This window comes from Parasteatoda tepidariorum, chromosome 10 (genome assembly GCF_043381705.1).
Source record: "Parasteatoda tepidariorum isolate YZ-2023 chromosome 10, CAS_Ptep_4.0, whole genome shotgun sequence".
Classification (NCBI taxonomy): Eukaryota; Metazoa; Arthropoda; class Arachnida; order Araneae; family Theridiidae; genus Parasteatoda; species Parasteatoda tepidariorum.
The window spans coordinates 55,779,747-55,793,466 of NC_092213.1; the positions used below are offsets into that span (position 1 = coordinate 55,779,747).

Genomic DNA, 13,720 nt, shown 5'->3' on the forward strand with positions numbered 1-13,720 from the left:
GAGTATCTTCCTCTCGAAAGCAGCGATGGTCCTCTCATCAGCTTGGGACAAGGTCCAGGTTTCAGATGCGTAAGTGAGAACTGATCTTATTAGGCTTTTATATATTAGCAACTTGGTGTCTCTTTTAATGTTGTCAGATTTAAGGAATTTTCTTATGCCATAAAAGCACTTGTTGGCTGCAGTTACTCTCTTCCTTACTTCTGTGGAAATTGAGTTTTCGGAGTTGATTTCAGAGCCAAGGTAGGTGAAAGAGCTCACCTTTTCAAATTTATACTCTCCAATCTCGATGTGCGTGGAGGTATCGGTATAGTTGATACATTGCATATACTTTGTCTTACTCTGATTAATTGAGAGGTGCATTTTTTTGGCCTCTCTTTCCAGGTCCAGGAATGCCTGCTTTAGGTCTTTAGGGGTTCTTGCTATGATATCAATATCATCAGCATAGGCCATAATTTGAACAGATTTTGAGAAAATAGTTCCTCTAGTGTTAATTCCTGAATCTCTTACTACTTTCTCAAGAGCAAGATTGAAAAGAAGGCATGCTAATGCGTCGCCCTGTCTTATGCCATTTTTTATTTCAACAGGTTCAGATAAGTTTCCCTGTATTTTGACTTTCAATTTGGTGTCATTTAATGTAAGGGATATTAGTTTCACAAGTTTTTCAGGAATGTTAAAATGTCTCAGAGCGTCGATAAGCAGTTCTCTATTAATGCTATCATACGCTGTTTTGAAATCAATGAAAAGGTGATGTGTATTGATTTGGAATTCCTTAGTCTTTTCAAGAATATGCCGGAGGTTATATATTTGTTCAATTGTGGAACGATCCCTGCGAAATCCACACTGGTAATCCCCTATGATGTTTTCGGCATATAAAGATAGTCTGGTGAAGAGAATATTAGAGAAGATCTTATAGGTAGTACAAAGGAGGCTAATACCTCTATAGTTAGAGCAGTCGAGGACATCTCCTTTTTTATGAATGGGACAGACAGTGCTGAGCTTCCACTCTTGGGGAAGTATTTCAGTCTCCCACACTGATAGCATAATGTGGTGGATGTCTTTAATTGCATCTTCTCCAGCATTTTTTAGTAATTCTGGTGGAATGGTATCTGGGCCAGGGGCCTTATGGTTTTTTAACTTTTTTATTGCTTCCACAACTTCAGCAAGTGATGGTGGATCGATCATTTCTTGATTGGTATTTTGAGAGAAGTTGGAAGCACTTGGTGGGTGATCAATGTTCAGTAGGTCATGAAAGTGTTCTTTCCACCTTTCCATTATCTTAGATTTGTCACTCAGTATTTCCCTGTTTTTATTTCTGCAGAGAGCTGTTCTAGGTTTAAAATCTCTGCGACCAAGGTTGATCTCACGATAGAAAGCTCTGCTTTCATTTGATCTTTTGAGATGTTCAACATCTCGCAGTAGATCCTCGTGGAATTTCCTTTTCTTGGTCCGATGGACTCTCTTTTCTTCTTTTCTAGCGGCCCTGTACTCTTCTACGGAGAGTCTTGAGTGCTTTCTACTAAGCATTTTTTGGTATGAATCAATCTTTTTTTGGGTAACTACGTGGCATTCAGCGTCAAACCAATCCACTCTCTCTGCTTTCCCAACGTTACCCACAACAGTTTTGCCTGTTTCAACAACAGTATTAGAGAACACGCTCCATTTTTCATCAATGTCTTCAATGCAGTAGATGTTCTTATTTCTAAGAGCGTCTGATAGCCGGGATTGATATGTGTGTTTGATCTCCGCCTCCTTAAATTTATCACAGTTGAGCTTTTCAAGTCGTTTACCATTAGATTTACGTGCATTGGAGATTCTAGCCCTTAATTTGGCTTTGACTAGGTAATGATCAGAATCAAAGCACGCTCCACGGTATGAGCGGACATCTAGGACATCTGACATGTGTCTACTATCAATCAGAAGGTGGTCAATTTGATTGAATGTTTCTTCATCTGGGGATTTCCATGTCATTTTATGTATTCTCTTGTGTGGGAAGAGGGTGCTAGATACCACCATATTATGTTCGGCGGCAAAGCTGACAACCCTTTGTCCATTGTCGTTTGAGTCGCCATGAAGACTGTGTCCTCCGATTGTAGGTCTAAATTCATGCTCCTTGCCGATTTTCGCATTAAAATCCCCGAGTATAATCTTGACATCATTTCTTGGGCAGGAATAGTACAGGTCGTCAAGTTCCTCATAGAAGGCTTCTTTTTCATCATCATCTTTATCTTCTGTTGGTCCGTGAACATTTATTAGGCTATAATTAAATATAGCACCGCTCAGCCTAATTTTGCACAGTCTAGGGGATTTGGCCACAAAGTCAGTAATCAAGTGCTTAATGCGCTTTCCCACAATAAAACCAGTTCCAAAGACGTGCTTTTTGATATCGCAGCTGTAGAATATAGTATGTTTCCTTTTTTCTATGATGCCATCACCAGTCCATCTCATCTCCTGCATGGCCAGTAAGTCAATAGAATATCTATCCACTTCGTCAGTTAGTAGTTGTAACCCTTTATTTTTATATAGAGTTCGAATGTTCCAGGTTCCGATAATCATGTCCTTACGCCGTTTTCCAAGTCGTCTACAGAGATTGTCCGGGTATTTATCTTCTTGAGACCTCGTAACAATTTGTTTTTTACAGGATGGGGTTGTTAGCCCCATGCCCAACCCCCAACCTGGAGGACCAGGGTGTTCCTCTTGGTCTGGTGTCTCCCCTCCGACCTGTCCGGCTTGGGTGACCCTACCAGTAGCTAAGCTACCGCCATTTAGTAAATATACAAAACTGATAAGTAAATTTAACTGAATAAAGGATTTTATGTCATGATTCAAGGTATCATGATAAAATTACCAAATTTTACCACATTAACTAACAATCAGCATAGTAATAAACCCCATATTTTATTGATAATTTTACCAGAAATAGTTAACAAAACGCTTCGGTAAAAATTAGTGTAATTTTTATTCTTCTATAACGTCAGAAACACGGCAAATTTTACCATATTCTGGTAGTTTTGAGCATAATTTTTTTCTCAGTTGTGGGAAAAGCAATTTGTTTTTGCTGTATTTACCCATAGTTAATGATTATACAGCTGAAATATAAACACAATTTCTTTTAAAGTTTGTTGTATTAAGTAAAAGTACTTGATTATATTTTAAAAACAGCTTACTCAATCACAATAATTAGTGATGGAACAGAAGAAAATATTTACTAAAACTAACGTCAGTCATATTAATAAAATATAATGCAATTAGACTATTTTGATTGCATGTTTTTACAATTATCAATCTAGACTCGTTTATACTTTAATATCTCATTCCATTACCAAAAAAAAAAAAGAAAAAAAAAAGATTTTTTAAGAAGAAATACAAATTTGCGCAAGCATGTATAGTTGCTGTTACACAATTGTAAAATTAATACAGTTCAACTTAATGGCGATAAATATAGCTATAAATAGGAATGATAACATTTAAAATACTGCTTACAAGATCTCTTGTGTCTCCTTTACTGCACCACAAAACTATTTTTAATTTGACTTAATTGATTGACTAAATTTGATAAGATATATTCTTATCGAACGATTACTTAATAAATAGACTGGTGCAAGTTCTAAAAAATATTTACATTTCTTGGACGGTCAACTGTGTGCTAAATGCAAAAAGAAGATAATCTCTAAAATTAAATAATAGTAATAAAATTTTTCGAAAAAATATCAATCTAAATTTAAAATACATTTATATTACTTATCTACATAAAATGCAAACCAATATTAATTCAAAATGAATAATTTGTCGTCTATTATTATGTTAAATATTTCACTCATAAATTGAATATACTTCCAAAGCTAGAGTAATATTCTTTGATTTAAGTTCACTCCATTCAATTGTACATTTCAATTCCTCAAAGTGACCTTTAACAAAGTTCAACGCGTTGGACTTCAGCTGAATGTCGTACAAATCAGACACCTCAAGAATTTTTATCGCATTTTCAACAGACAGCACAGATTTCAAATACTTAATGCACCCTTCTTTAAGTCCTTTAATTTGATACTTCTCACCAGCATATAAAAGATCGCAAGCCATTCTGGTGGAATTAATTTTTACCCGACCACTATACATGAAGTTGATAACGGCTCCAAAGACACTAGAATCCAGATCCATAATAATAACCGTGTTATTTTTACTTTCCTGCATCGGACTAGCAAACATGGCTTCGAAAACTGGTGATCTGGTGCAGAGGATAATTTTGTGAGCCTTCAGGACGTCAGATCCACATTGAAGTGTCACATCCGTCAAGTGTCTTTTATCAAACATGGCTTGGAAATCTTCCACCAAGTAATTGAGTTCAGATATAAGTGTCTGTTCTTCGATTATATTTTCAGCACCATTGCTTTCAGGGAACCTCAAGACACAATCCAGGTAATAATCGGTTAACTTCGTTGTATCACAGTAAAATGTGTCAGATCCAGTACAATCCAGATTGAAGTATAAGTCTTTATCCACAAGCACTTTAGTGTTCGACACCAGCTTGGCGTTAACGCAAGTTGCGTTTAAACCATGTTCTCTGACAACTCGGAATTCCCAGTTGGTGTAGTAGCTGCGTTCACCAGGAAAAACATCCACTGAATTATAATCATACTCCTTTAAAATTCTTATCTTTAAGTACCAAACGGAATTTAATTTGCACCCAAGACGCTCCTTGTACTCGTCTTTAGATGAAATTACTTTCATGAATTTTCTTCTATTGCAAGACCAGATTAAGAAATTGTCATCCATTTTGATGAGTCAAAATATAGAAAATTTAACTTGCTAATTATAAGTGTTCGAATTTCAGATGTAAAAAAATATCGTTCAGACGCTGCGAAATTGAAAAACAATATCATGAGTATTTTATAAAAAATAAAGCAGAGCTACAAAAATTGTTCGCACATATGTTATTGAGACAGATAAGCTTTGGAGCGCAGGAAAATGTTTGATGCCATGTGAGGATGTTATCTTTAACACTAGGGTTAAAGATCCCATAAGTAATATACAATGAATAAAGAAAAATAAGAAAGAAAAAAATATCACCGCACTATTATCTATACTTACAGCATACTTTCGTAACACAACTTCTCAGTAAAAAATTGATTTTTTTTTCGTTTGTTATCTTTTATCGAAAAATATCAAAGGAATCTCTTGCATAACAACTGTTTATAATTATTTTAAAAGTTTTGTTTTTTATCTCCATGAATAAGACTATTTTAAGCAGAGTGAAGATCAATAAAATTCATAAATAAAAACAAATAATCCAGGCAATAGAGCTTACTCAGAAAGATTGGCGGAAGTTTTTATTTTTGTATACTTTTGTAATAGGGTTTGCTGAATACGAATCAGCATTTTGCGACCAAGATTTTTTTAGGAAAATAAATAGAATAAATGAACAAGAAGATAATAAATAAGCAATAAAAATAAACAAGAAGAAAATAGATCTTTTTTCTAGCAAAAACCTGGAAAATCTATTTCTTGCCTATAATTTTTTTATGGTTTAAGATACAAAATTTCTGATGGCATACTAATTTCCTACCAATTCTATACTTACTCATCCATACATTAGGGTATACCCTTGGGTAATAATTAGGGTACTATACCTTAGGGTAATAAATCAAAGAATTATGAGTACATATTATAATGTGTATAATATGTAGCATTGGAATGATGTCATACACATTTTTTCGACGAAGAAAACTAGAGGAGAATAATTTATAGAGATATGAAATTTAAAAAAAATAATTTCATGTGGGATCTAGCAATATATATAAAAAATATTTCTACCCCTGAATAATAACACTGATAAAAGAAATAGGTAAATTTCCCCATATGTTTGATTACAATTTTACAATTGATAACGTCCTCACTCTCCCCAATATCTATAATTTTTCCTAAATCATCCTCAAAATCATAATTTTTAAAAGTCTTTTCAATTTTTAGCTTTATGTCTATCTTTCTAAATTTTACTCAACATGGATTTCAAAAAACCCTCACGTGAGTTTTCCCACCCCCCTTCTCTTTATTCCCACCTGATAAGAAGAGGATTTATCCCTGAATCCTCTTCTTATCACCTTCTAAATTACCCACCTTCTGAATAACCATAATTTGCGTCATTACCACAGTCGTTGCGAGCTGGGAGCAGCATTCGAATCGATAAGGCCTCACTGAGATTCCAGCCTGTGTGTTTTCATTGGGTGACGAGCGCTCTATCCCTTGAGCCGCCGCGACTTTTTGTAAAACGATAGTAAACTATAAACACATCTTGTAATTAACATAATCTTGTAATTAAAAAAGCGTATTCGTTTTTCTCAAATTAATAATTAAGTGAGTAAGAAGCAAGAACGCTTTCGAAATCTAACTAACGACTAATACGGTAATGAAAACAATGAATCTGTTTGATTTAAAGATAAAGTGATTATTAAAAACACTCTTAGGGTTCATCGAACAATCAAACTGGATTTAATGTTTTTAATTCCATCCTCCTAATTTATAAGCAGAATTTTGATTTCATTTTTTCCCTTGTATGAATAATAATTTAAGACTAATAAAGTGCAGGTTTTTTGGATTTCATTTTTGAGAAGGACTCTAAAAATATATCTTAAGGGTGGTGATTACAAAACACCCTATTTATAATTTAATTAAACTGTGATACATCGATGAGAATGAAATGCTGAACCATTCACATTTATGGTTTAAACAGACTTATAAAATGAATTATATGGCATGTTAAGGGAAGTAATAATTTACCCAAAGTTACTATATAATTTATTAAAAATATTTTTTAACAATTAAAAAAAAACTATTCATTGCACATTGTTTCAAAACTCATAGCGTACGTTTAGGCGAAGATAAAATATAACTGGACAATCCAATTACTTGGTGAAGTAACTTGAGGTAGTTGTAAGTTGGTTTGAAATTTTGAAGAAAAAAACTCAATTTAATTCAGAAAAAGAATTAAATCAGTGATAATAAATAGTTAAACTTCGATGACCTTCAATTTCAATCAAATTTCTTTATTTTTTCGAGACATCGAGAATTGTGACATTTAAGATGTAAATTAGTCTCTACTTGGTTTTTATACGGTTAAATGATAGATACTTTGTGAAGACTATTTCATGTTAGGATACCGTTTTTTAAATGACCTACAAAAAATATATATAACTTGTTATTGTTAGTTAAACTTTCTGAGCAATTCAACTTTAATTCTAACATTCACTGAAAATCGTGACATGATAATAACGAATCAGTATCTACTTGGTTTTAATCCATAAGTTAAGACTCATTAACGCTAGAAAATTATCTATAAAAGGACTTAACAAATAATACCACTGATAAATTAAATAGGTAAATTGACCCGTATGTTTGATTTTAATTGTAACATGCAGAATTTAAATTATAAATATATATATGCTCAGTTTTCATCCAAAAGTTAATATTTATTCACTATAAAAAAATTTTTAAAATGGCCTCCAAAAAATTACTTTTATGTTATTTAAATTCTTCGAGGTATTTATTTTAATTTACACAGACATAAGAAACTATGAATTTTTAGAATATAAATTTGTATTTACTTAGTTTTTATCCAGACGTTTTTACTCCAAAAAATTATTTTTTTGAAATTATCTATCAAAAAATATCCCTGATAAAGTTATACCTCAGTGATTACTAATTATCCCAGTTATTCAATTTTAATTCAAAGCAATCATTGCAAATTGTGATATTTAAAATGAATTAATGTCTACTTGGTTTAAATCCAAAAGTTTTTAAGGAAAAAAAAACTCGCCAAAAAATTTTCACTCCAAAAAATTGTTTTTAAAATAATTTGAGAAAAAATTTCTCTGATAAACTAAAATTATGCATCAGTGATTGTTAATTATTCCAGGTATTCAATTTCAGTTCAAAATAATCATTGGAAATTTCTGCATTTCAACTATGAATTAACATCCAGTGGGGTTTTTTTCGGGGTTTATCTAGCACAAAATACTGATAAATTAATTAAGTGATAAATGATTATCCAAGATATTTAATTTCAATTCAAGCAATCATTGGAAGTTGTGACATTTACATTACCAATTAGTATCTGCTTGGTTTTCTTATTCAGTAGTTAAAATTCATTCACACTAAAAAAAAATTTCTCAAACTGTACTATCAAGTTTTCAAAACCATTCAATTTATTAAAAATATTAATAATTTCATCAGTTAATACATTAAAAATAAATCTTTCATAATCATTTCAAACTTAATCAATTGAAAATGGCGGTAAGAGAACAAAGCGTCTTCCGAATAATCCTTGCTCAATCCCAGGACCAGAATGTCATTTATAATCGAGATATCTTTCTTTCTAATCAGGGTCTCTTCGCCAAAGAAACATTAATTACGACGCTTCGAATAAAAGCGTAGAGAATTAATCGCCAAATCAAAATTTCGCCCTTCATTCGGTTTACCGATTAATCAAAAGTAAATTGATTATTGGCAATTTTTTTTTAACAAAGGTCGACGCCTCATCAGTATCGGAGTTAATCGATTAAGAATATATTGTTAAATTAAATTGCTGAGGTCTTTTAATTCTTTATTAATTCAGCGATAATTGTTTTGGATGACAGAACCATGAAAACTCAATACTTGATCTTCAATATTGAAGTGTTGGATGTTTAAAATTTCAATGAATAAAATTCTAATGATCATTTAACTTTAAGGGATCTGACACCTTTTTTTGGTAAAATGAATAAGTTTTTTTGCTTCGTTGGATACAAGTGTAGAATTTTTTCCCCTGCAATATTAGCTTATTCGCATCTATTGTTGCATCAATCCTAAATAGGGAAATTACAAACGATACAAACTTGGGTAAAAAGCCGCAACAAACTTGGTGGTAGAATTAAACATTGCATACCAATCCTTAACCAGAAACGTTATCATACGACGCTAGGGGCACTACTCATGGTACTTTTATTTATGAAAATTATCCTATTTTTCTATTTCAAATAATTATTGTTAAAAATTGCATTCACATAGGCCATTAAATGACTGTTTTAACGTAATTTAATATGACGGGATAGCTAGGTCGGTAGGGCGCTGGGCCCATGTCCGAGAGTTTGTGGGATAGGCTCCCCTTGTAGTAAAATGGTGACTGATGCACGGTAAATCTGTCGACTCCATGTTCCCTTAACAAATCAAAACCTTTGGGGGTACTGGATTGGAGATCGATCGTTCTCCGATTCTGGTCAAAATTACGATCTGTGGATAAATGAATGGGTGTATGATTGGGTCCACCCTATAAACGGGTGTGACGTATGGTGTGGCAGAAGTCGAATTCTTGACCATAGATGGCGCCACTGGAAAACAAGAACAATCGCACCTGTATGCCTAAAAAGTCATACGTCAACAACAACGTAATTTAATGATATAGTGATTAATTTGATGAATTAGTCGAGTTCGCATATCAAATTACTGAATATTACCTAAGAGATCCAATATCACTGAAGTTATTTATTTCAGTTTTGTTAGAGGAAGTGGTTAAGATGAATATTAGAGTTAAAAGGGTTAAGATAAACGAATAGATAACGTTTAAATCATCATTTCATTTTGCGGATGATGTAGTATTTATCTCCGGATATTCTAACAAACTAAAAGAAATGATCAATGATTAATCAAAAAATTGTTGAAATTTATATAAGTTGACCACTTGTGGGATAATAAGTGATCAACTTATAAAGGAGAATTAATTGTTTCTGTCAGTTCGGAACTTGATTATTGTTATCAGCTTAGACATGAGATTAATAACATACAGTTAGACAACTTGATAGCTTTCACTGTATTTTGGTAAGACTTAAAATAAATTTTTAATAAAATAAGAGAAACAGTTCATCATTGAAATTTCTTTAATTTTCAAAATCAACTTTTAAAAAAAATTGGGATAGCCGAAAGGTGATCACTGGTTACCCATTTGCAAAATGGTTGATGTCTAATATTTTTTTCACCTTCTTTATTTGTGATATTCACTTGAATTAGTATTGAAAATGATCCAGTTTGAACTGTAGGTAAGAATTTCTGATTTTTAATTAAAGCAATAAAAACAAAAATATCCTTCAAATGATGAAATTCTCTTATATTTACAACTCAAGAAGTATTTACGGGATCTCTCTGGTCCCATATCTCAAAAATAAGTTCATTAACTTAATGAATGACAAAATTAAAAGTGAAAAAAAATTCTAAAACAATTATCAAATAGTAGCGGTCGCCCTAGCAACGCATGCAGTGATGACGCATGCGCACTGTTTACTATTACTCTTGAACACAAAAAGCGTGATGACGTCCAAATAAGGTGCGCATGCCATCAGACCCAAAACAACACCTTTTTGCCAATGGGTAAAGAAGTCAAGTTTAATGCTTATTCGAAGAAATTGGAAATCGAAATCAAAAGAATAAAAATTGAAGAATTGTATTTCTTTTATTCGCGACAAGAATTACGATGGATGACCAGATCATGCATGAAACTAACGGAGCAATATTAAACTCTCTTTTGTGGCACAAATAACATTATGCTAAAGAATAATATGACATTTTTTCTAGCCTATACATTTTTCAGCTTAGATTCGCCCGTTGGTAAGTTGATTTCTCTTTGTCGCACAGATTAGAATTGCATTCATATATAAATTAACGATATGTATAGTAATTTTTATTCTGGATAGGAATTAACAATGAGATAAGAATTAACAAGAGCATGCATGAAATCAAAGGAGAAAATAAATCTAAGAAGCTTGGAATTCTTAGTACAAATAGCATTAAGCTAAAAGTTAATATGACATTTTTCAATCCATTCTGTTTTAACTTGGCACTTTTCTAAGTCGAATTTGTTTCATCGCAGAGTTAAGAATCATATTATAGCTCAATTCTTGTGAAAGAGAATATATTCCGATGCTCAAGTTTAGATACGATCAAACAATGTTTTCAGATTTTTAAACATAAATTGGCTGCTTTTATCCAACTAATATTCATGGCAGACCATCGCTCTTAAATATTTTTTTCGGTAAAAGACATCGACGACGTGATTAATAGCCAGTCACAACGACTACGTTATAAAGGCGTTAACAATATCTGTACCACAAAGTAGATTCTTTAGGAGGCAAAAAACACGAAATGTCACGTACCCGGTGGTCAAACAAGGCAGGATTTCCCTTCTACTACGGTTTCTTAAGTAATTAAACTGTCGGATGTCAGAAACCATCATTAATTAACAAAAGACCAAAGGTCTTGCAGAGCGTTTGCCTATTGTTGCTAATACTATGCAGTGTAAAACATTCTTTTTTTAGTTGTATTTTTGATAAGCAATTTCAAGATAAGGTGACTTCATGAAGCGACTGTGTAACTAGAATATCTGTTATAGCGTCATTATCATAGAATTATTTTGTAAGTAAATGGCGTAAATATAGATATATATTTCTCTTATGTGGCACCATAAACTTTGGTATTTCTCTATCTATTGGCAACATTGTACTTGTTATTCATTTTGTTAGCCAGTCTTTAGTAATAAAAAAGTTGTTAAAAATTTAGTTATACGTTAAGTATTTATTTAAATTCGTTTTTTTTTAGGTTGCTGTTAGTAATAATTTAAGCAGTATTTAGACTTATTTTAGATCCTTCCAAAATTGGGTACAGAAATTTTAAACGTAGAAGGTGCCATGGGGCCGCTTACCGTCATGTCAATTAGTGATGACGTAATTTGCCTTTTTTGAGGAATAGCAAATGCACACTATACATTCCCTGGCCAAATTATTAGACGCACTGTAAGATTCTATGTAAAATCTTAATTATCAGGTGATACTATACAGCTTTATTGTTTTTATGTGGATGAAACCGGTTTGCACTTGTTTATGTTTGTGTATCAATTGGTAAGCATTGTAATGCAATACGTTAAAAATAAATACAAATAGTAAGTATATAAAAATCTCCTCTATAAAATTCCATTGCATGTTTGTCTAAATACCACAGTGCAATTATTAAAACACCACAGTGCGTCTGATAATTTGGTCTAATTATTATAATTTACTAATATAATATCTGATATAATAAACATTCTATATTTATATAATACTAGTGGGCTGCGTCCCCTGCTCGCTAACGCTCGCCAACCCCCGAAAATTGCTACGCAATCTTATATGGTTTGCTTCGCTCGCTACTAACTTAGGTACATTGCAAATGCACAAAATTCTAAGAATTCAAAACAATCATTCAAATCTATATAAAAACTTTTTTTTAAAAAAAATTACATCTTTTTAGTAAATACTAAGTCATTAAAATAAATTTGAATTCAAATAAATGACATGTAATTCGTTAAACCTATTAGAAATGTGCTATAGTATAAAATCTTAAAGCGTAACAGCACGACTGAGACTCATTTTTCAATGAATAACTAATAACAATAATAAAACAAATAAATTCGTGATGTAAATCAAAAATCGTCAAATAAATTCGTAACATATAAATTCGTGAAAAAAAAGCGCTTTCGACGAAATACTAAAATAGAGATCTATCGACAAAGACTACTCACTTCTGCCTAGCTTAATAGTATGAGATTGCGGTGAATTTCGGAAGAGATCACATTTGGTGAGAAAGCTCTCTGGTTATTTTAGTTTCCGTTTTTAAAAGCGCTATATGTTGAGCCACCTCATCCAGATTTGGCATGTGACATTTTTAGCTGCAATCATTGGTTGATTTTCTTAAGTTGCCATTCGGGGAGTTGTAATGAGGCTTTTTTTCGTCACCGTGTAAGAGAAATATATATATAGATATCGTCTAATTTATCCAATTGTCAAATTTATATTATACATCGTCTAATTTCACCAATTGATACCCGAACGTAACCAAGTGCTAACCAGTTTCAGTCACGTAAAAACAATAAAGCTGTATAGTATATCACCTGATACTTTTTTACATAGAATCTAATAGTGCGTCTAGTAATTTTGCCAAGGACTGTACAATACTTAGTGTGAGGAAGTAGTACAGCATGTAATGGGGCTTTGAGACAAACTTTCTATCGTGTTTGATGATATAGAGGTGGAAATAATTTCAATGCTTCTGTTGCCTACTATGCAGAAATTTCCTGAACTCAAACTTATAGTGTTTTCTGTAATTTAATGGCTACCGGACAGATTTTAAATTCACTAATTGACTAATATTCAATACATAAGATTCACATTTAATAATTCAGATTTACTAGTATTCAATACATAAAGAACTTTGGCACTATCACAGATATCTCTTGAAAATAATTAAGATTGAAATCAAAGCACTTCCGCGAACAGGCAAAAGTAAAACGGTGAAAAAAATATGGTAAATATATTGTTTGAAACTAATTAAGGTGTTACAAGTGGAGGATGGGTTATAATTGTAATAATTGGTTAAGAATAATTAGAATATTTAAATACGGTTATGCTGTGCATTTGACTTGGTTATCATTAAAGTTTATATGTTGTACAAGATTATTTTGAAAAGTGACCAAGCCTGTCTCCAAAAACAGATAGTATCAAATTAATATTTAAGTAAAGAATACATAATATTGGTGAGAAAAGATTGAGAAATAATAATAAAAATATAAACTGATTTTGGTAACAATGATTATATCGTATAACAATGATTGCAAATGTCAGTAAATTATGAAATAAATAAGAATGAAAACATGAAAAAATAATGAGAACAA

General features: G+C 32.1%; 1 protein-coding gene across 1 annotated transcript; it reads right to left on the minus strand.

Moving 5' to 3' along the window:
* Nucleotides 1–3,711: 3,711 nt before the first annotated feature.
* LOC107439474 (speckle-type POZ protein) lies at nucleotides 3,712–4,969 on the minus strand. Its single transcript, XM_016052096.3, has one exon. It carries the CDS (start codon nucleotides 4,768–4,770, stop codon nucleotides 3,811–3,813), a length of 960 nt encoding a protein of 319 aa, XP_015907582.1. The 5' UTR covers nucleotides 4,771–4,969; the 3' UTR covers nucleotides 3,712–3,810.
* Between the last annotated feature and the right edge of the window lie 8,751 nt (nucleotides 4,970–13,720).